The 24966-nt window shown below is 42.9% G+C and overlaps 1 protein-coding gene across 1 annotated transcript; it reads left to right on the forward strand.

Moving 5' to 3' along the window:
• Positions 1-4186: 4186 nt before the first annotated feature.
• LOC147449777 (uncharacterized) lies at positions 4187-8219 on the forward strand. Its single transcript, XM_086522694.1, has 2 exons — positions 4187-7422; positions 7568-8219. The coding sequence occupies exons 1-2, from the start codon at positions 4758-4760 to the stop codon at positions 8152-8154; spliced, it is 3252 nt and encodes a 1083-aa protein (XP_086378820.1). The 5' UTR covers positions 4187-4757; the 3' UTR covers positions 8155-8219.
• The last annotated feature ends 16747 nt before the right edge of the window (positions 8220-24966 follow it).

Raw genomic sequence — 24966 nt, forward strand, 5'->3', positions numbered from 1 at the left:
ATTGAAAACGGGAGATCATGTGGGAGACGTCTCTATTGTTGCTTTGTGGATTTCCACAAAGCCTTTGATAGAGTGCCCATAGCTAGATTGATGCACAGACTACAATAGATGGGGGTACCCAAAGAGTTGATTTGGGGAATCATGGTTCTATACAATTTAGTGGTGGGGAATGTACACACTCCAGAGGGGATTTTTGTTTTGGTTCACTCCTCTATTGGGGTGAAACAAGGCTGCCCGCTATCTCCTACATTATTTGGCATGAATGTGAATGAGGTTGCTAATTGTACATTGAGAGGTATGATGATAGAGGAGAAAAATTGGCAGGGGCATGGATCCAACTATTGCTAAATGTTGATTTTTCTTCCTGGAGGGGATGCAATGTCATTTAGATGCTTTTCACACATTTGCCCACGATAGTGGACTGTTTGTCAACCTAGGTAAAACCAAGGTTATGGTGTTTAACACCACACCACATTGGATTTTAGCACCCACTTTTACATATGACTAGAAGACGGTGGAGTATACAGATGCATACACCTATCTTGGGGTAGTCTTCAATGGATCGGTGTTTTTATTGAGGAGAGTAGAACAAACTAGATTGGTGAGAGATTATGTAGCCTTCAGTGTCGCAAATTTCTAATCTGTCAAGCCACTGAAGAATGGAGCCAACCTGCAAATCTTTGCCGAGGAGCGTAAACTCTAGAAGAAGTAGCAGAATAAATTTTACCAACTTGCAGGACCCTGTTCGATGGGGCCCAAGGGACCTAGAGGGATTAAATAAAGCAAGACCACACACACACACACACACACACACACACACACACACACACACACACACACACACACACGTTATTGCATAGCAATTGATGATGTTGCAAGCTAGTACCGATGCCCAAATTTTGCACTAACATGATGACGTGGCATACTGTACAAATTTTTGGATTTTGCATTGACTGTGCTGACGTGGCACTTGTATAATTTATTGTGATTTTTGCTGGGCAGTTTTTAGCACCAATTTTTGAGGCCAGATGTTTTGAGTTTAAAGATTTTCATGTAATTGTTTTTCATGGCCAAGGGTTTTTAAATATGTGCCATAGGCTCATTCTTTGGCACACTTTAGTGTGAAGTTGTAGGGATTGGAGTACCGATTGTTGTACTTTGCGAATGAGGAACAATAAAGAAATACTAAAAAGGGCACTAGCATTTGGGGCGAGTCCTCTCTTGGGGTGGAACTCCGCACTCCCCATCATGTGTCGTGCATCTCTTTCAATTGAATTGTTATTTGAAGGGCTTAAAGTTGTTTAGTATGTTGTTTTCTATTGGCACATGGTGCCTGTCCCTGCTACATTGAAACGATTGGAGAACATGTGTTTGCAGGTTCAGTTTCAAGAACCTCGAACAAAGCTGTGGCTTTTTGACAATCTAGTTACTGCAGGTATGCTTTATGGGATTCAGATTTGGGGACCCTTGGTGGACCACCATGGTAGATCGGGTAGCAATGATGGATGGAGATGTATGGATAGGCCTCTAGTCTCTATGCTCTCTCAAATGATTTGGACTAAGGCCTCAGTTCCACATGAGATTATTTGAGCCAAGCTAGCTGCCCCCCCTCTCGTGCTAGAGACCCTTACTAGATCAGTATCCTTCATGCATAATTTATGGGACCTCTCGAGAGACATATATGCTTGGCTAGCCCTTGAGTCCTCTCGACAACTAGCACTACAAGGGGACACATCACGATGTTATGGGAAGCTGACATCATGGTTCCAGTTACATGGCTTCAACATTGATAGACCGATTCCGTTGAAGTACTCCTTGGATGCACCCTCCCTATCTCTCACACTGACAGAGATCACTAGACTCATACCTCAAGTTTTGATAGCTAGATACCAGGGGCACATGGATACAACCGACAGAGGAGTTGGCTACGAAGATGGCTTTCTATAGAGAGCATCTTCTCCAACTAACAAAAGATGGATATGTGATTAGACCGGCCTACATGGACACTCATTTATCCTATGGGATGCGATGTGCTATTGGTCAGATGCACACATCATTGCATCAGCTAGAGATTGAGACTGGTAGATTTAGGAGAGTACTAGCAGAGGCTAGGATATGCGAGTTGTGTCATTAGAGCTAGAGATAGAGTTACATCACCATTTGTCATTGTCTTGTATACTATGAGATACGAGGCTACTTTCATTGTCTATTCAAAGAGGGGTTTGGACCATTGGCTAGAGTCATGAGATATTAGGATCAGAGATGCCCTGGGTTGTTTTTGCTAGAGCTACGCACACATAGGGAGAGTCTCTTGAGGAGATCAGCAATGCGAAACATTCATATAGGGAGATTACTGACTTCTTTAAGCAAGGACTCAACAACAAGATGAGCATGCTTCATAGTAGACATCATAGCAAACTTATACCAACGGTATGTTAGTTGACATAGCCACTGAGCGTGGGAGAGCTAGACACCGACATCTATGAGGGCCACCACGACATTGTCAGAGGCTCCATCAGAGGATCAAGACTATTCTAGCACGACATGGGAGACATCAAGTACGACTATTTATAGAGGTGAACATTGACGAAGCTCTTCAGCGACCAATGCATCCTTGGGTACAGATGATGATTATGATTTTAGTCTTTCACTTTATTTCACTTCATTTGTATTTTTGTACCTAGAGATTGGATTAGATCCACCAAGATTGTATCAGTTTGGTCTCATAGGTCATTTTGGACTTTTGAAGACGTTGAATAACATTTCATTTCATCTGTGTGTGTGTCTCCCTTGCCGGTAATTGCCTCACCTCCCCCTCTTAAATGCGATGTGTTACTTAGTCTCTAAGCAATCCTCACCACTATTTGACACGGGATCTTAAATGAAGTGCATGAGGCAGTGGGATCAACAACGTTTAAGTGAAGCACGTTTCCCACAAAGCTCATATGCTGCTCGATTTGTCCGTGTTTACTTTTTTTGTTCATGTTTATTTTTCCCCCTATCCGAGTTAAACTTTATGAGGGAGGCGAATGGCTTTGGGAACAAGCAATCCCATGCGGGCACGTGGTTAGAGTGTCGGATTGCTAAGCATGAGGTCATGGGTTTGAGTCTCTGGCGTGGGGAATGCATTGATTTATTTTCAATCGCTCGTCCTCCTCGAGATTCACACAAAAGAACTACAGTTGTGATCCCACCGCCTTGGGGTTATTAAGACCCTATGTTAGTGTAGTGGCTAGGCCATCTTGTTTCAAGACTAAGAATGCGTGAGAACGCCAAGGATTGGGGCATGAGGGCCATTCCTCGTGACTAAGTGACACACAATATTTAATTGGGGGGGTGAGGGGATCGACGACTGGGACGTGGATGACGTGATCTTGAGCCGTACTAAATCTATCCCGAGGCACACTAAACCTAGCCAACACAAAAATTGAGGCACGCTAAACCTGGGCAGCACAACAATCAAAGCAATCGAGGGGCTTGCCCAATTGGTTTTGAACCCACAATTTCATGCCCCAAGCTTTGAGACACATAGGCTAACTACTTCACGTGCGCACACATGATGTAACCCAACCCATTTTTATGATCCTTTATGGTAACTCAACATGCTCTGCTCGAGTTTAGAGGGTATATTTCTGCCCAGGTTTAGTTTTGATGTGACGCGTGCGGCTGCGATTGCAGTGATTTTCGTGCATGGACTTGGCAATCGTGGATACCCTCATCATCCGTCATTAAATGTTGTGTGTTACTTAGTCCTGAGGGGGCCCCAGGATTAAAGAACACGGGGTCTTAAATGACCCCCAAGCTGCAGCCATGGGATCCACAGAGGAGAAGTACACACACAAAAGCAGAGACGTCGGGCGTCCTCTAATTTTTATTAAGGTAAACTCGGACACATTTTGTAAGATCGAAGATTTAGTGTGTAAACTCAAACAAGCATAAATAAATGAGAACACCCACACATTTCAACGAAATGCATATGTGCCCCTCGTCAGTCCATCAGGCTGCTACACCGCCTGTCCGAGTTCGAATCCCCGGCCCTCGACCGGCTGCCCAATTTTCGGGATCTCCTCGAGATCGCAGCCCTCAATCGTGTGCCGTCGATCCCATGGCTGGGGGTCATTTAAGACCCCTCTGCCATTTAGTCACCAGGCTGAGCGGGGCCATTTGTGTGTGGATCTGGGTCAGAGCTAGCATCACTTCATTCTCGAGTCTTGCTTTCATTGTGTAGATGCATTCAATTGGTGCCTACGGGCGGTGGGATTGTATATTGCACTTCTTCTAATGAGTGTCTGTGGGCTGTGACTCGTGAGTGAATTTGTGAAATCTGCCGCTAAAGCCTAACATTCTCCCTCAAATCTCGTCAGCATTTATGGCAATGGAGGAGATGCTCATTAGACTCGAGGCCCAAGCCGCCAGGCAGCCTGGCAGGAGAAGAAAACATATGTGTGCATCGAAGAATCGGAACTTGCAGGACATGAACGAATTTGCTTGCGATATCCATGAATGCCACATAGAGGTCCGTGTCCACACGTTGCGATTCTGTCTTTCTCCGCTGTCTGGCATATGCAGGGATTGGAGGGGACGTCGATGTGTCTGTGAGAAGATCGTTAATGGTGCAGCTGCGATCTAGGGTTTCTGCAGGCATGACAGAAGAAAGAGCCTCCATCCTCGACGTGCACATGCCGCCCAAGTTTTTACTGTTTCAAGTCTCGACCTCTTCAGGAGAGATATATCACTGCTAATTAATTGCCAATTTCATGGCGCCTGCCTGGTTTTCTTTTGTTCTCGTTTGGAGCATTGCCTGCTTGAGCACATCAGTATGTTTCGCATCTCTGCAAGCAGAAACGGAGGCCCTGCTCTTGATCAAGCAGGTGGCTATGGCGGAGCACCTTAATGAGCCCAACAGCAGTGATATGGGCCCCTTGTCCGACTGGACGAGTGACCAAGATACCCGTCCTTGCCACTGGAGTGGGGTTACCTGCAGCTTTGACGGCTCCACCGTGGTTGCACTCAACATCTCTGGCACGAACCTCTCTGGTACACTCTCACCTGCAGTTGGCCGCCTTCCCAACATGGTGTCTCTTGTCCTTGCCTGCACCCAGCTTTCCGGGAGGCTCCCTTCCCAAGTTACTCACCTCAGTCTTCTCCGATATCTCAACATTTCCAACAACGCCTTTGTGGGTCCCTTCCCCAGCAACTTTTCTCGCTTAGTCTTCCTGGAGGTCCTTGATGCCTCGGGTAACAACTTCACAGGTGCGTTGCCGGCGGAAGTCGGCGTGCTTGCCAGGATGAGGCACCTGCACTTGGGTGCCAATTTCTTTGAAGGCACCATCCCACCTTCCTACGGCAATCTTGTGAATGCAGAGTATTTGAATGTAGGTGACAACAATCTGAGAGGCCGCATTCCTATGACACTGGGCCGTTTGAGGCAGCTGCGGCATCTCTACATGGGGTACAATGCTCTTAGCGGGGTGATTCCAGCAGAGCTTGGACTGCTCAACAACCTGATGATTCTTGACTTGCAATCTTGCAAGCTGAGTGGCGCTATTCCATCTACTCTCTCCTCCCTCTCCAACCTTGACACCTTGTTCTTGCAGAATAACAATCTGCAAGGTCCGGTCCCTCCGCAGTTCGGCAACCTATCGGCTCTCAAATCGTTAGATCTTTCCAGAAATAGCATTTCGGGTGTCATCCCTCATACTCTTTGTAACCTCACAAATCTCGAGCTGCTGAGCTTACTTTACAACTCTATGAGTGGAGCCATTCCTGCTTGCATAGGCAATCTGCCCAAGCTTCAGGTTCTCAAACTCTTCAACAATAACTTTTCAGGACAGATACCTCAGAGTCTAGGACTCGAGAGCTTGCAGCTCCGCCAAGTGGATTTGTGCTTCAATAGCTTGACAGGCCCCATCCCTCCAAGTATTTGTGCAGGGCAGAAGCTTAAATGGCTGCTTCTGATGAGCAATCAGTTGTCTGGAGAGATTCCACCCAGCCTTTCCATGTGTACCCCTCTAGTCAGGATCCGCATGGGGCACAACCAGCTTCAGGGAACCATACCTCCGCGGCTTCTGGCATTACCCAATCTTGACATGTTAGAGTTGAATTCAAACAGCTTGCAAGGCCTTGCTCTACCAAGCATCATACCCTGTCCGTGCAAGCTCAGATCTCTTAACTTGGCCAGTAATCGCCTGACTGGTTCATTACCCCCTGCAATTGCAAATTTGTCTAGCCTCGAAGAGCTTGATCTCTCCGTGAATGGCATTTCAGGCAGCATTCCTTTAGAAATAGGCCATCTTTCACTTCACCTGAGCTCTCTTGATCTCAGTACCAACCTGCTAACCGGCTCCCTTCCTGCCTCCATTGCCCTTTGTTCGCGGCTCTCTCAATTCAACCTTTCCAGGAACCATCTTAGTGGTCCCATACCGTTGTCTCTGCAAAGGATGACATGGGTCATGTCTATTGACCTCTCATACAATAATTTCTCAGGGAATGCCCCAACAGGAGGGCCCTTCAATGAAAGCTCTCTGCGTGGTAATGCTTATCTGGTATATCCCGTCCAAGAAGCCCATGAGCTTCTGAATTCCAACTCTTGCACCAAAGGTCTAAGGAGTAGTACACATCAGTCTTCAGATGAAAGGGTCATAGGAAGTAGTCAGAGTTGTATAAGCCCTGCCAGAATGTTCCTGTTTGCAGCAGGAGCTGGAGTGGGATTGGGCTGCGTTTTATTTGTACTAGTGTGGCTTTTCTGGCTTTGTATAGATGGTCCTTGTATATTATCGGATATATATCAAGCGATCATCGAATGTCCGCCTGTAAGTCGCTTTAGAAAGGCACGGCCAGCCATAATGTGGAGGTTTGTGAAGTTTGAGAAGCTGCAGTTCACAATGCAGGACATACTGCAATGCTTGGAAGATGACAACATAGTTGGGCAAGGAGGGTCGGGGGGTGCTGTTTACAGAGGTATCATGCCTTGTGGTCGGGTCATTGCTGTCAAGCGCATACCTGCGGCAGTGGGATCAGGAAAGAGCTGGAAAGAGCTAGACATTTTAGGGAAGGTTAGCCATCGGCACATTGTCAAGCTGCTTGGTTGGTGCTCGAATGGCCGCACATATCTTCTTCTGTATGATTATATGCCAAATGGAAGCCTTGGCCAGCTTATAGACGGAAGCTCAACCCTTGTCAAGGATACTTGGGAAACTAGGTTTAAAATCGCTTTAGGAGCAGCTGAGGGGCTTGCCTATCTGCATCATGATTGCTACCCACCCATATTGCATCGAGATGTGAAGCCCAATAACATTCTAATGGACAACAGATGCGAAGCCAAGCTTGCTGACTTTGGCCTTGCCCGGCCACTGCAGCAAGGCCCAACAATGCCCCAATCCTTTTCGTGCATCGCCGGCACATGTGGCTACTTAGCACCAGGTATACCTATTACCAACTTTGTTTCTCTGTTCTGCCGGATGTCTGCAATGTCAAACTTCCTAATTTGGCATGCTAGAATTTGCTTGTAGAGTTGTTGCACGATCAGCCTCTAATACTATTTTATATTGATGTGTTTTGTATGCAGAATATGGGCACACTTTGCGGGTGAACGAGAAGAGCGATGTGTACAGCTATGGTGTTGTACTGCTGGAGCTGGTTACCGGGCGCAAAGCACTAAGTGCAGAGTATGGAGAGGGCATGGATATAGTGAAGTGGGCACGGTCCATGGCACTTACGGAGGAAAACATTCTGCAAATGCTGGACTCGTCCATTCTATGTCATGGTGAAACACTATGGGGATCAGCTCACGCCGACCAAATTAATCTGGAACAAAGGCAATCTGATCGAGATTTTGCCTCTATGGCACCTGAACATGTGCATGAGCTGCCGCCTCCTACTAATTTTGATTCTCCCTCAGCTTGTTCCTCATTCTCAGCCACAGCTGCAACTCCTGCATGGATTAAGCTGCTTGCATTTCAATCATCTAATTCATCATCTGCTGCATTCACAGTGTGTGCACGTGCTTATAGCTTGGATCAAGTGGGGATGACTTTGGTGTTGCAACTGGCCTTGCGATGTGTGGCAGATGATCCACACCTCCGACCAAGCATGCCTGAAGTAGTGAAGATGCTCAAGGCATATAAATCCATTTTGTTGATTCATGCAGACTGATTGTTGGCAAGGAGCCCGGAGTGAATAGGAAATCTTGAATTGCATAATAGAGCACAAATAGTGAATCTTTTGCAACATCTTGAACATATCATCTCTTACTTGTTGTTTTGATGTTGAAAAGAGTGTGCATGTGGGTGATTTATACCTGGAGTTTACTATTTTGTGCCCTTTTCTCAAAAAAAAAAAGTCTTTAGATGCAAATTATCTAATTGATTTATACATTTGCATTGTGCACAACACAGTTTTTTACATATTATAACCTCGTTGGAGTCCAAGAATTAAAGAGCATTGCCAAAAAAAGCACCATACATGAGGTATCTAATTGGATCGAGAACTCCACTCGAAATCCCACATCTCTCTCGCGAAGACATCTAATTACATAAATCACATAGACCTACAAAGGAAAGAGTGGAGAGAAGAAAGCTAAGTATATTTTTGAATATTCATCCTTAATGAAGGAGCATCCTTGATTATCAAAGTCCTTTGTTATATTGCTTTAAGATAATTGCAAGTACATTAGAGCATTCTTGTCACTACAACACGTCGCGCTAAAATCCGTGCAGATATTGACGAGATAAAGTTAGTTTTAAAACTAAAAAGTGTTGAAATAGGTCTCGAAAAGACGTCGATTTTGCGTCGTCGGTACAAGCATCGATATACTTTGCGTCGGAATCAGCTTAGAAATAAGCGTCGGTAATTGTAAAGGATATTCCAATGTATCTTCCGAAGTTTATACCGATGCTTGTATCATACTTTGTATCAACGACCAAACCCGCAATTTTTTTTGAGCAGAGAGAGCTGGGAATTGATATTGCATGTATTGCAGCAAAAGAAAACAACCCTTTCTTTCCAAAAGAAAAGTGCACATGCAATCGCACTCCACCTATAAGTTGACGCCAAACTTGAGCGAGTGTATGGCAATTAGCAAAATTATAAGAATAACATAACCACGGAATCAAAAGCTTGATCATGACATAATGGTATAAAAATTTTATAACCATAATTAAAATATGAGTCGAAAATTATAAAATCATAAACATAACTCGTTTGCCATACCATAACTTGTTTGTTATACCATAACCATAATAGCCATACCATCATTGCACAATCATAACCATAACCATCACATGATTGTCATACCATCATAGGAAAACCATAACCTTAACTTGATTGTCAAACTTTAACTATAACATCTGTGCCATATCATAAACATAACCATAAACCATAAACATAAGCACTACAAAATTGTACATATGCAAACAATCATTGAGTGAGATTGTATCAAGAAGAAACTATAAGAGGAGTTGTTTATAATTGCTAACATTGTCGCGAAAAAAAAACAGAAAAAAGGAGAGAAAATTATGGGGACAGCAATAATTGTGGCTATGCACGCAGTAGTGGTTTCTCAACAATAAGCGTAATAATAGTCGCGATAATATACCCGTTGCTATTATCACGACCTGTCACTTTTATTACCGCGCTTATTACCGTTACACGTCAATTCAAAAATAAAAGTGCTCATTTGGGCTATCCAATTTTGGGTGGTCCAAATAAGCACTTTTATTTTTGACCTGCATAAAACAATGAAACATCAATTGTTTTTTGGAAGAGTATAAAAAACATCAAAGAACTGAAATTGAATTTACTTTATTTTGACAATTAAAAATTGTAGAAGATCAACTGTTTAAAAAAGTTACAATAAAAAGTAAATAGTTGTATATACATTGTGCCACATTGGGATTTTACGAAAGTTTTGACAAAACATTTTTCTATTTAATCCTCCTTTATCTCGTCGTCGTCCAGAGGCACGTATGTTGGATCACTTTGACTACATAAATCCAAATTAAATTAAACAATTATTAACAGTTCAAAACAATTGTTACAAAATTACTTGTTTAAACTTACCGCTTGTAGTGTTCCAACCGTCGCGTCGAATTGCTCGCGAGAGGTGTAGTTGTTTTCAAACAACCATTACCAAGTATCAAATTCTGTATGTCGCTCCTAATACTTGACCATCTCTCTGGTTGGTCGAGAGAAATTGATATTTTCTTAACTTAGCAATAACAATACCAAATCATCAACTACAATCTTTATAATCACCGATCGACGTTATAATTCAATTAATCTTACATATTTATCTTTCCAAGCTCCCTTGCCTCATGAGCCATACTGTGTGGGAGTTTGTTTTGTGCGAGTCGCACGTTGTTGTTTGTATGATGAGGCCGTCGCAACTTGATCGCTCTTCTCTTGAATTATCCACTCTCACTCCGCATCTGCCATGTTGCCACCGCGGTAACTCTTGTCTAGATCTCTGACCTGGTTGGCTGCTGCGCGCCGCACACTGGACTGCTTGTTTTTTAAAAATGTCTTTATGTAGCCCTCCAACCATTGTTGTGAAAAACGTTGATCGGGGGCGTTTGGAAATCTAGTTAATAGAGCGTCCTCAATGTAACGTGCATGATCGGACAGTTGGTCTCTAAACTTTATAAAACAGTTTTTATACGTTAAATGTATAAGAATTTGTAGATGGCGTCGAAATGCCCTGTCCTGTGCTGTGCCGAAATCCACCTCCCCGCCATATCTAACCCTGTAGTAGCGCCCATGCGTGTCTGGCATGGGTGCGTCAGTATCCTCGTCCTCTACATCAGGGGCGGCACGCTCTGAAAGTGGGGACTCTGTTCCCCCGCCACTACCGAAACAAGCGAAACTAGAAGATCCGCCGCCGCTTTGTCTCTCACGACGCTCGTTGCCCTGAGATGAGCGTCGACGCGCACTGCCAAAGGAAGTCCATCGACGATGTTTTGGCGAAGCAGGAGTGGAAAGGAGTGGCGTAGGACCTTGTGATGGCATGGGAGTAGGACCATGCGATGCAAGGGGAGTAGGATGATAGGAAGGGAGAGTAGAGGGAGGTTCCGTCGGTGCGAGGCTCTGTAGGTAAGGAGTCCCTCCCTGACTCCTCCATGGTGTAGTCCGCGGAGAAATGCCGTAGGTCGCAAGGTGCTGCGGAGTGTAACGGCTAAACAAATCCTCCGTCGAATGGAGGTACTGCTCTCGTAAAGAGATAGCCCGCTATATGTCAGGATCTACTACCGGTGGAGGAACCTGAAAAGGGTAGGTGTAGGATGGGCATGTCTGCAAATAACAAAAAAAAACCTATGACACTACGTAGAAACATTCTTTATTTCTTTGCTTGTTCTCATCGACTCAAGACTCGGGTCCACTGGACGCGATGTCCACCCTGGGTAGGAGCCCACCTGAGATGTGAACCAACCAAAAGAAGAGCCAGCTGGCTGCTCCTCACCAGTTAGTCTTTCATCTGACATCTACATTACGAAGAGCAATATAAGATTAAGCTTTCCACCCTACTCACTCATCTATAAATACGTACACAATTATATTAACACATAAACACGTAGATACATATACATACTAGTAGACCTAAGTAGAGGCTAGTAGTATCAAAGGTCAACTGCACCTCTTTAGATATCATTGCAGTCTCAACCGTGGTAAAACCAAAGGTATATTGCGGTAATCCATGCGTGAGTGGATCAATGACCTCAACGCCACGATTAAAAAAGGACTATACCCAAGAGGAAGTGTCTAACCTTCTAATTCATCTAATTCATCATTTCAATCATCTAATTCATCATCATCTTCTGCATTCACAGGGTGTGCATGGGCTTATAGCTTGGATCAAGTGGGGATGACTTTGGTGTTGCAACTGGCCTTGCGATGTGTGGCAGATGATCCACACCTTCGACCAAGCATGCATGAAGTAGTGAAGATGCTCAAGGCATATAAATCCATTTTGTTGATTCATGCAGACTGATTGTTGGCAAGGTTAGGTCGAGAAGCCCGGAGTACTTCATTAGATTCAATGAAGTGAATAGGAAATCTTGAATTGCATAATAGAGCACAAATAGTGAATCTTTTGCAACATCTTGAACATATCATCTCTTTCTTGTTGTTTTGATGTTGAAAAGAGTGTGCATGTGGGTGATTTACACCTAGAGTTTACTATTTTGTGCCCTTTTCTCAAAAAAAAAAAAGTCTTTAGATGCAAATTATCTAATTGATTTATACATTTGCATTGTGCACAACATAGTTTTTGACATATTATAACCTTGTTGGAGTCCAAGAATTAAAGAGCATTGCCAAAAAAAGCACCATACATGAGGTATCTAATTGGATTGAGAACTCCACTCGAAATCCCACATCTCTCTCGCGAAGACATCTAATTACATAAATCACATAGATCTACAAAGGAAAGAGTAGAGAGAAGAAAGCTAAGTATATTTTTGAATATTCATCTTAATGAAGAAGCATCCTTGATTATCAAAGTCCTTTGTTATATTGCTTTAAGATAATTGCAACCACATTAGAGCATTCTTGTCACTACAACACGTCGTGCAGGTATACATTATTTCATTTTTTAGCCTTTTGAGTTTTTTGATGAAGATTTTTGATTTTTTATGAATACTTTATTTTGTAGTACTTTTAAATGTTTATTAATTATATTTTTTAAATTCTCTTCTAGTTAAAAACTAATTTTAACACTCATTATCATTTATTCCCTTTGACTTTAACTATATGTAACTTTTCTAATGGAATTAAGTGCTTTTCTAATTTTTTATTTTTTAGGACACATGATTAAATAAACAACATTTCGCGTGTGCAGGACATCGACTGGGATGATTGTGGTCCTCCTGGAGGCCTAGAGGGAGATCGTTGGCTCAAGGAAAAACTACCTTGTCTTTGCGCCAAGTGCAATCCCTCGCTTGAGGCGCATTGCTTTGGAGCACGTGGAGAACGAAGGGCTTTGGCATCCTTGGGAAAGCGCTTGGAGAGATGATAGCGCGACTCACCCGTCACTTGAGGAGGTGCCCCATTGGTCTGTGTTCAGTGGTGGTGCACCGGTGCGCAAGACCGAATAGCAGAGGCAAGAGTGACTGGGCGATTTGGGTGCACCGCATGGTGATCCTTCCGTTGGCACTAGATCGCGACAGCTCCTATGGCGTCTTTGTCGCACTTTGAGGCAGAGGATGAGCACATGTTTGACATGTGTGATGAGTTACTAGCTCATGAGCACGACACGTGCGAGGAGGATTGCTAGCCTTGCACTAAGCGGGTTGCCGAAATGGAGGATAGATTGATGACGAGTGTCCGAACACCTCTTTAAGACGGTACACGGTACTCGGTGCTCCGAGCATCATTGGAAGTACTCAACTTGCAAGAAAAATTCGGTTGGAGTAATGCAAGTGTCAATGCACTACTTGTGTAAGTATGGAATGTGGATTTTATATACTCTCTCCCTCTCCCTTTATGGTGTCGTCTTCTAGGAATTATACTAATACGCATGTTTGTTGTAGTTTGATGGGAAAAATGTTGCTAGAAGATCACCACATGCCTCTAGATCATCGAAGAGCTAGATCATATGTCACTGCACTTGGAATGGAGTATGAGCGCATCCATGCGTACGTCAACGATTGCATGCTATACCGCAATGAGCATGCACATGCTACCTCATGTCCCGTGTACGGGGAGGCACGATACAAGACAGGAGTGAGCGGGGCACACCTATACCGCAAGGTATTGAGACATTTTCCATTAATTCCTCGCATCCAACACATGTTTAAAATCAGGTCTATCGTGGAGCTTCTCGCGTGGCACGCAAATCATCGCTCAAATGATGGAATGATGCGTGTCCCTGCTGATTTACCTGTATGGAGGCACATCGAAACTCAATGGCCAGAGTTTGGGTCGGAGCCTCGACACTTGAGGCTTGGGTTAGCAAGTGATGGTGTCAACCCCTTCGGCACTAAGTCTACTTCATGGAGCACTTGGGCTGTGGTGATCGTCAACTACAATATTCCACCATGGGAGACAACCAAGAAGGGCAATATACTTCTTTCCTTGCTTGTGCTAGGGAAGTACAAAGTGTCAAATATTGACATTTACCTCGATCCCCTCATCGAGGAGTTATGGAGAGGCATTCCTGTTGTCGATGTCTCACTTGCAAAGGGAGGTAGAGAGGCCCAAGTGAGGGAAATCCTTATGTGGACTATGCACGACTATCCTGGGCTTGGAGAGATTTCTGGTAACCCCCTTTCCTCTATCTCTCTTTCCCTCTTCCCCTCTCTCCGTAGCTTACTCATCTCTCTAACCATATGATATGTATGCAGGGTTGTCCACATCGGGGCACAATGCATGTCCTAAATGCGGGCCATCGTTGGTGACGGAAAGGCCCGATTCTTTGAACAAGGTAATCTATCCAAACAACCATCGTTTCTTACCCCAAGGGTATAACAAGCACAAGACTCCAAAAAATCATAGGACTCCTCTAAAGCTCATGATGGCAGATTGGGCAACCATTTGGGAGGAACACCACAACAACAATCCGGCTCTGTGTCCTCCACCAAAAGGTATGTCAAGGTATTCCATATTTTTAAGGCTTCCATATCGGAAGGACTTAAAAATACAACACCTCTTGGATCCCATGCACATATTCAAGAATGTAGTCCAAACACTATGGGACCACATTATTGGCAAGGAGGACTCTTTGGGTGCGAGGGAGGATTTGAGGCTTTTAAAACGTCTCCCCATCTCTGCTACTCCACGGCGTGCCCTAAATGGAAAGATTGTGCTTCCTAAAGCACCATGGATGCTAGCCAAAGAAGAATTAGACAAGATGAAGTGTCATAATAATCAATATCTAATTCTCCTAAATTATTTTAAATTGATCATTTAATATGGGGAAGTGCCAGGGGAGAAAAAGTTAGAATATTGGTCTAGACCGGCCACACTAGGGATCCAAAGGGGGGGCCATCTGCAAAAGATGTATGTGCAAAAATGGGCTCAAAAGATCCTAAGGTTCAGCCCATTAAGACTTCCAAAATGCTAAGGTTCCAAAATTCAAAAGTTGTGTCCAAAGGTCAAAAGCCTAGGGAAATTGGATGCTTTGTGTGTGTCCCAATAGTCTTCAACCATTCCTACATAGGAGGGGGCGAGCCCTAGAAGTAGGAGATGAGAGAGAAACTCACACACACACACACACACACACACACAAGCTCCCTTACACAAAGGGAATGAGGGACACATGTCAGCTCCCTAGCCTAGATGCCCACAAGGTGTACTCAATTCCTATTGGATGGCTTTGGAGGTGGACCAATGAGCATTAGGCTAGAGTAAATCTAGTATAATTCATTTAAAAACACTAATAAAAGAACCAATAAGAATTAAGCTCTCTAGAAGACTATTGGACAGTCTCCCAAGGGGTCCAATGAGCATTCAACAGTCCAATGGCTTGCCTGATTCCTATTGGCCAGGAGGCAAAGGGGTCCAATGAGAGTTTAGTTGAATTAAGTAATTACCTAAAGCTCTCACAAAAGAGGAAAGGGGGACACATGTCAGAAGGCTATCACTTATGCTGCTTAATTTCCATTGGCTAGGCCTGGGGAGGTCCAATAGGGCTGTAGCATGAGCAATTAGCAAGGGGGGTCGACCAAGAGAGAGAGGGGGCTGATTTTCTCAAGGCATTATTTACTTACACACTCACACAATCAATGTGTGAAGCAAGAAGACTCTCTCTCCTCTTCTCAAGATTTAATGGAAAGCTTACCACCTACTCCAAGCTTGTGAGAAGGGAGGCCTATACCAACAGCTCTTGGCTTTGTGATGCAAATCCAACCAAGAACCAAGCTTCAATGCATGCTCATCTCCTCTACCATGCTAATTACTAAGCTAAGCTATGCTAATATGAGTGATTATGTGAGGAGATGTATATCTTTCTTGTAAGAATACTCCTTCCTCTCAATCTACTCTCATACCCTGCTAACTCTCACCATCTTCGAAGGTGTGTGAGATCTTGGGTCTGAGACCGTGAGGGAATTGATGTTGTGTTTAATAAGTGTTGTGCTTAGTGCTTGAAGTTTCCATCTTCATAGCATTAGCTAGTATTGAAGGAACACAAAGAATTGTATTGTAAAATGTCTCTCTTGATGGGAGAAACCATAATACAAAGCCTTTTGGAGGGGGGACCGGCTCCATGCAGGGCTCCATGAAAATTCGGTCCTCAACTGGTTCAATTGCTTAATTTCTCTCTCTTTTGAAGTATTGTTCATGCTATCTATCTCGGTGTTATACTTTTAGTTGCTCTCTCCACCCAAGCACTCTTGTTTGTCTTATTAGGAATCTATTCTACTGAAATGCTCACTATGTTCATGCTATTTTCCGCTACACACAAGCTACTAGACCATTAAATGTTACATTGGTATTAGAGCACAAGGTTTCTCTTTTCTTTCTCAAGAAGGGAGGTCCTCAAGCTAGCTATAAATGGTCGGTATTATTAATTTCATGTGAGTAAGTAGAATAGGGATTTTTCAGCCTTGTAGTGCGCATGCCTTTGTGCAGTTAACGGGGCATCACGGTTGAGAGCTATGGTCTTAATAGTGGAGTCCTACGGGGCTTGCCTACAGCTTAACCACTATTGAGCTATTAGAAGCTTGCAATTAATGGTATTCAAGCCACGGGTACAGTAGCTTGAGTGCTTTTTCTAAAGGGGTAAAGAGAAGTAGCAACTAGGGTTTGAAGTGCCAAAGTACACCTAAAAGTTGTTAGAATGGGTGACAATAGTAAACAGAGTGAAATTAACGTTGATAACTTTGATTTTGCTAATGAGCAGGCTACTAATGATGCCCCGATGCTTGTTAACTATCTTGTTTCTAGGCTTCAACAAGCCATGGGCAATCCATCCCTCCAAAGTGAAGTGCAACGGCAGCTTCGTGCTCATGGGATTCTCCAAGCTCCCCACCATGACAAGAGAGCACCTATGAATCCTCCTTGTGAGACTTCCAAAAGAGGCCTCTCTCCGATTCTGGAAGAAGAAGAGGATCCATATGAAGGGCTCAAAAATTTACTCCTTGATGACGTATCTCCTTCTCAAAGGAGAAATCAAGAGCCTCCACCTAAGGAACGAGAAAGAAGCGAGTCTCCCTCCACCTCGACAGAGATGGCTCGAAGAAGACGGTGGGCTAAACGCTTTCCATCACCTCCAAAACGGAGAAGACTATCACATACTTCTCCACACCATACATCAAAGAGGGATGACAAAAAGCAAGAGAAGAAAAATGCGAGAAAGAGGACACCCTCTTCTCCATCTTCTTCATGCTCTTCCTCTTATGAAAGTGATGGTGAAGACAATGAAGATCAAGGCAAGAAAAAGGTGAGAAACAGGTCACCCTCTTCTCCATCTTCCTCAAATTCTTCACCTTCTGAAGAAAGTGATGGTGCAACCTTTGAACCATCAAAAAGAAGAGGCCATCAAAACAAACTCCCTCCTGAAGATCTTGAGCGTTATCGCAAGGATAACCGTTGTTTCAAGTGTGGCGAGCAAGGGCATGCGTACCGCGCTTGTCCCCAAAAGAACACCCGCCATGAGCCTCCTAGAGCTACCTTGGTCAAAATCCAAGAGGAGGAAACTCCCCACAAAGGATCTCCTCTATGCCATGCTTGGGGAAAGGTAAGAGAACATGATGCTTTTATTCTCTTTGACCCTGGTTCTACTCACAATTTCATATCCATAGAGTTGGCCACATCAAGCTAGGCATACAAGCTTACGAGATGGGAGATGTACTACTCGCAGACGTTGCTTTCAAGGGCAAGAAGCTTCAATCACTCCCTTAATCGGGAAATTGAGGCTCCATGTCCAAATCTATGTGGACAAAGAGGACTTCTTTATCTCTTCTCTCAAGCATGAGGATGTAATCCTAGGGACACCATGGTTTCATCGCATGGCTGCCATTGTTAAATTCCCTAAAAGGATAATCTCCTTTAGGTTCGGGGAAAAAGATATGCACATAGATGCCAAGCAAATGGCTAACACCATACCCATTGTACATACGTAGGCTTTCAATAAGTCAATAAAGAGCTCTATTTTTGTGTACATGATTTTTGTTAAAGACTCTCAAAATGAACCTAATGTTTTAGCAAAAAAAAATATACAAAATCAAAAGGAAGATGTCTTTATTGACGACATCCCTTGTGAGCTACCTCCTAAACGAGGCAATGGTGACCATGCAATTGAACTTCTTTCAGGAAGTTCACCGCCTAACAAACCTCCTTATAGAGTTTCTCAAGCTCAACAAGAGGAGATTATGCGGCAAGTACATGAGTTAGTTGAGAAGGGCATGGTTAGGCCTAGCTCATCTCCATTTCGTTCTCCTGTGCTATTAGTGAAAAAGAAAGACAACACATATCGCATTTGTGTGTCAACTATAGAGCACTAAATAGAATCACTATCAAAAATAGGTTTCCCGTTCCACGGGTAGAAGACCTATTTGATAAGCTACAAGGGTCCACCTACTTCATTTTGATTGACCTAAAAAGTGGCTATCATCAAATAAGGATAGTTGATCAAGACATTGTAAAGACCGCATTTTGCACTACGTTTGGTCTTTACGAATACATTGTCGTGCTTTTTGGCTTGACCAATGCACCAGCCACATTCAATAGCTTGATGAAGAAGCATTCAGGTCTCACCGAACCTTTACTGGAGTGTTCTTTGATGATATCATCATCTACTCTAATTCATTAGACGAACACAAGCAACACCTCCAGGTAATATTTCAAGTTCTAAGAGTGAATAAACTTTATGTTAATCGAAAGAAAAGTGAATTTTTCTTACAAGAGATTCAGTATTTAGGTAACATTATCTCTCAAGATGGCATCCAAATGGATCCATTGAAGTTAGAGGTAATAAAAGGATGGCCTAAACCAAGGATGAACTAAGAAGCTTTATAGGTATGTGTGCATACTATAGGTGCTTCATAGAAAAGTTCTCACTAATAGCAGGACCATTACATGACATAACAAAGAAAAACGTTAGGTACACATGGTCTGCCAAGGAGAACAATGCTTTCGAAAAGCTTATATCTCAACTTGTGCTTATACTACCGGATCTCTAAAAGCCATTTGAGGTCCAATGTAATGCTTGTGGTGATTGCCTTGGAGCTGTTTTGCTCCAAGAAGGGCATGCCATAGGCTATGAAAGTCGAAGGCTTGACCCTGTTGAGCAAGCTCTAGGCATATATGAAAAGGAACTCCTTTATTGGGGACTCCTTTCATTCTGCGGAACAGATCACCAAAGTCTTAAGTACTTCATGACGCAGACCAAGCTCTCCGACAAAAAAATGAGGTGGGCAAACTTTCTTTCGCAATTTCATTTTCATATTGCTCACATTGTTGGCAAGCATAATCAAATGGCCGATGCACTCTCAAGACGGCCGAGAGTGAATGCGGTTTCCATAGCAACTCACAATGATCTATCTTCTATGATATATGAGTATGCTATTGATCCCGATTTTAGAGATGTGATTTCAGCCTTTGCACTAGGGAAGAAAGAGGAACCATTTACTTTACAAGATGGTTATCTTCTCTACAGCAATAGACTATGCATTACTAGCTCACTATGTGAGAAAGTAATGTATGAATCTCATGCTCCTCCTTATGCAGGGCATCGAGGGATTTAGTCTACTCTAAAGGGGATTGAAACATATTTCTATTGGCCTAGCATGAAAGCAAACATACAGGAGTATGTTTCTAAATGTGTGGTATGCCAAAAGATGAAGTTTGATAGAGGGAAGCAACCTGGATTGCTTCAACCTTTGCCAATCCCTAATTCACCATGGGAGAGCATATCCATGGATTTTATCTTTGGATTGCCTAAGTCTATCCATGGGAATACGGGAATATGGACGATAGTAGACAGGTTCAATAAATAAGCTCATTTTATACCCGTCAAAAAGACTATCAAAGCCCATCAAATGGCAACCCTCTTCATTTCACAAATCTTCAAGTACCATGGCTTGCCAATGTCCGTAGTGCTGGATAGAGATCCTAGAATGACCAGTAATTTCTGGAAGGGTCTCTTTGAGAATTTAGGAACAAGCCTAAATTTCCTCTTTGGCCTATCACCCGCAAACGGATGGCCAAAGTGAAATAGCTGACCTAACAATTCTTGATCTACTAAAAGCCTATGTAACGGAAGTAGATCAAAGATCCCAATGGGAGAAGTACTTACCCTTAGTGGAGTATGCCTACAATAACACTGTACATACTTCCACGGGAAAAGCACCTTTTGAGGTAATAGATGGAAGATCAAAAAGTCCCTTTCTACTTAAGGTACACGGGAAGATCTTCGCTGCAGATGAGTATAGCAGAGACCTACAAGAATCTTTCCAAAAGATTAAGTATGCTATCTCTATCTCACAGCAAAGGCAAAAGGCTACTGCTGACAAGCACAGAAGAGCCAAGCCTTTAAAGAAAACGATTGGGTCTTATTAAAATTTCCCAAGGCTTGATTAAGGCACACGACATGCAAGAATCCTACGGGACACCAAAAGTACTATGCTAAGTTAGCAAAAAGGTACTATGGTCCCTTCCATATTCTTAGGCCAATCAATGAGATGACCTATCAACTCAAGTTGCCTAGCCATTGGCTCATACACAATGCTTTTCATGTGAGCCTATTAAAGCCTTACAAAGGAGAGCCACCTTAAGAACCTACTATTGAAGACTCAGCGGAGATCGAGGACCAAGAAGAGTTGTTGTAGCCGGAGTCCATTCTTTGACATGAAGACAAGGTACTAAGAGGCGGTAAGACTATCCAATGATATCTTATTGATTTTAAGAATTATCCTTTTGAAGATGCTAGACGGATGCAAGGCATACAATTAAAGGATAACCTAAACCTTATCAATGCTTACAATGCTTCCCAAGAGTAAGCAAATGTACAAATGATAAAAATAAACAAAGTTTTTGTCTTATAAGACTCTCTTTTTCTTTATTGTGCACAAAAATGAAGTAGTATGCATGCTTAGATCAAGTTTGCGGAGACGAAGTGTCCCAAACACCAAGTAGAGCTAGTCACTCTACTATGGAAGATTGATAGGACTAATGTGCAGACATGCTTGCGGTAGCTTAGGCTCTCAAGCTCCAAATGGACTAGTCATCCATTCTGGAATGATGTCGTAGGGTAAAATAGGGATCCTCTACCCGCTAGGAAAAGGACTAATGAATATGCTTTATCTTCTCTAACCCATAGTCGAGGACGACTATGATTTCAATATCATAATAATCAATATCTAATTCTCCTAAATGATTTTCTCATGTTAAACTGATCATTTAATATGGGGAAGTGCTAGGGGAGAAAAAGTTAGAATATTGGTTAAGTTAGCAGACTGGCAGTAGGGATCCAAAGGAGGGAAAATAGGGATCCAAAGGGGGGGCCATCTACAAAAGATCTATGTGCAAAAATGGGCACAAAAGACCCTAAGGTTCAGCCCATTAAGACTTCCAAAATGCTAAGGTTCCAAAATTCAAAAGTTGTGTCCAAAGGTCAAAAGCCTAGGGAAATTGGATGCTTTGTGTGTGTCCCAAAAGTCTTCAACCATCCCTACATAGGAGGGGACGAGCCCTAGAAGTAGGAGATGAGAGAGAAACTCTCACACACACACAAGCTCCCTTTACACAAAGGGAATGAGGGACACATGTCAGCTCCCTAGCCTAGATGCCCACAAGGTGTACTCAATTCCTATTGGATGTCCTTGGAGGTGGACCAATGAGAATTAGGCTAGAGTAAATCTAGTATAATTCATTTAAAAACACTAACAAAAGAACCAATAAGAATTAAGCTCTCTAGAATACTATTGGACAGTCTCCCAAGGGGTCCAATGAGCATTCATCAGCCCAATGGCTTGTCTGATTCCTATTGGCCAGGAGGCAAAGGGGTCCAATGAGAGTTTAGTTGAATTAAGTAATTACCTAAAGCTCTCACAAAAGGGGAAAGGCGACACATGTCAGAAGGCTATCGCTTATGCTGCTTAATTTCCATTGGCTAGGCTTGGGGAGGTCCAATAGGGCTGTAGCATGAGCAATTAGTAAGGGGGATCGACCAAGAGAGAGAGGGAGCTGATTTTCTCAAGGCATTATTCACTTACACACTCACACAATCAATGTGTGAAGCAAGAAGACTCTCTCTCTCTCCTTCTCAAGCTTTAATGGAAAGCTTACTACCTACTCCAAGCTTGTGAGAAGGGAGGCCTACACCAATAACTCTTGGCTTTATGATGCAAATCCAACCAAGATCCAAGCTTCAATGCATGCTCATCTCCTCTACCATGCTAATTACTAATCTAAGCTATGCTAATATGAGTGATTATGTGAGGAGATGTATATCTTTCTTGTAAGAATACTCCTTCTTCCTCTCAATCTACTCTCATACCCCGCTAGCTCTCACCATCTTCGAGGGTGTGTGAGGTCTTGGGTCTGAGACCGTGAGGGAATCGATGTTGTGTTTAATAAGTGTTGTGCTTAGTGCTTGAAGTTTCCATCTTCATAGCACTAGATAGTAGTGAAGGAACACAAAGAATTGTCTTGTAAAATGTCTCTCTTGATGGGAGAAACCATAATACAAAGCCTTTTGGAGGGGGGACCGGCTCCATGCAAAGCTCCATGCAAATCCGATTCTCAACTATTGTCAATTGCTTAATTTCTCTCTCTTTTGAAGTATTGTTCATGCTATCTAACTAGGTGTTATACTTTTAGTTTCTCTCTCCACCCTTGTTAGTCTCATTAGGAATCTATTCTAATGAAATGCTCACTATGTTCATGCTATTTTCCGCTACACACAAGTTACTAGACCATTAAATGTTACATGAAGGGTACCATTGCCTCTATTTGCACACCAACAGGATACATGAGGTCGCTACAGGGAGTTTTCACAAAAGCAAAGAAGGGTGGAAGCGTTCAATTGTATGGGTTGAAGTCCCATGATTGGCACAAGATGCTTCAAGTAATCTTCATACTCTCTATTCTATCTATAGTTTGTGTGTATGACTATGACTCACTTTCCCTTTCCCTGATTTACATTGTAGTTCATTCTGCCGGTGAGTATGTGTATATGTCGGGACAAGAAATTCAGGGATTCTATTTTCAAACTAGGAGAGCTGGGTACACCACAAGACTCCACTCAACTACACCTTTTTTATGTACACAATAATTTCAACTAGCACTTAGTGTATCCTTGTGTGTTTTCTTGCAGATTTTTGGGCTCCAAGGAAATCGAAATAGATGCTATCTCTGCTGCTCAAAGACTAGCAACAGAAATTGTGTGCTCCATTGAAGATGCATTTACTCGATTGGTCCTTCTTAGTCAAATTCACCTCTTGGTTCATGTGGTGGAGGAGATAGCTATATGTGGAGTAGTGCATGCACAATGGATGTTCTTCTTAGAGAGGTTTTTAAAGACTCTTAAATATTTTGTGCGGCTACGGTCTCAACCAGAGGCATGTATGGCCAAAGGGTGGATTTGTTTACATATCAGAGTATTTGGCACAAGTTGATCCTTCAATGCCTCGCATGTGGTCAGACGAGGAAGATGCAAGGATGACTTCACACTTGCCAAGTGGAAAGGGGAAACTACTTAGCATGGATATGAATCTATCTGGAGTGGTCGATAACTTTTGCATTCTCAATGCAAAGATTATGACCAAGTGGGTGGACTTGTGGACAATGGCAAAGGCAAAGCGTTTGCAAGAGAGGGAAGCATGGAAACAAGCACATGGAGGAAGGAGGGCACCCCTAAGGCCTAGACACCTTGCATGTTTCCCAGATCTCATTAGTGCAGAGTGTATTCATGAGAGAATGACCGAGGCAAAAGCGCGTGGAGAAGACATCACCAACAAAGAATGGGAGTATGCATGAGGCTGCGTACCAAAGGTAGAGTAATCATTATACCTAAACAATATTGTAACGCTATTTCTTGAAATTATCTTTAATATGTATTTGATAAATTAATATATTTTTCTATTTTGTATGTAATGCCTTTCCTTTAACTCTGTGTGGTCCAAGGGTCGTCACTTTCGTACGTGCCACATTGACGAGCGTAAAACCACCATGGATTGTGCCATCATGGGCAACTTTGACACAGACGGTGATGAAGCCAGGTACTGCGGAGCTATTGAAAGGATACTAAAGGTTAATTCTAAAGGTTAATTTTAGAACCTTTCATACCTTCATCTTCAAGTGCAAGTGGTTTGCAAATGTGTCTAGACGACATGAGAATGGCCTCTACATGGTGGACTCTAGTGTGCATCACACAGAGAGGTATGACAATTTAGTTTTACCGCGCAATTGTGAGTAGGTGAGTGATATGTACCTTCTTTATTCTTATTTGCTTGTAGCATTAGTTATACCAATGTTACTCACTTTGAGCTTCTATTTTATAGGTCATCTATATCCCAACAATCCACCAACCAAAACTTTGGTTCGTAATTCCCGTAACACCTTAGGGGAGAACCATTGTTTCCACTAATGAAGTGGAGACTATTTTCGACCCTCTTCCACCTCCGACTTTGGATGAGGTGGAAACAAAAGAGAGGGAGGTCGATGAATCAAGTCCGGCGGCAGCAAGTCTTAGCAAGGATGATTGTCATGAGGATGAAGATGATGAGATGGAGGATGATGAACTTGAAGATGATGAAGCTGGAAATGCATCCACACAATGACAATTTCATTTCTCTCTTTATTGATTTAGGAGCCATGGGCTTAGAATTGGATGATGCTTCATGTAGAGATCTTTTGGAATATGATTCATAAACATTTTGCAGTTATGAAGTTGTTTGGTCTTGTAATCCATTCATCTCTCTTTCCCTCCTCTTCCTCTCTTTAGATTTGAGAATATGCTCAATTATGTTAATCAATTGACAATGATTATTTTAGTTGTAACCAAGTGTAATCTTATATCCCCCGCCTCCT

Source organism: Adiantum capillus-veneris, chromosome 10 (genome assembly GCF_014529385.1).
Source record: "Adiantum capillus-veneris isolate H3 chromosome 10, ASM1452938v2, whole genome shotgun sequence".
NCBI lineage: Eukaryota > Viridiplantae > Streptophyta > Polypodiopsida > Polypodiales > Pteridaceae > Adiantum > Adiantum capillus-veneris.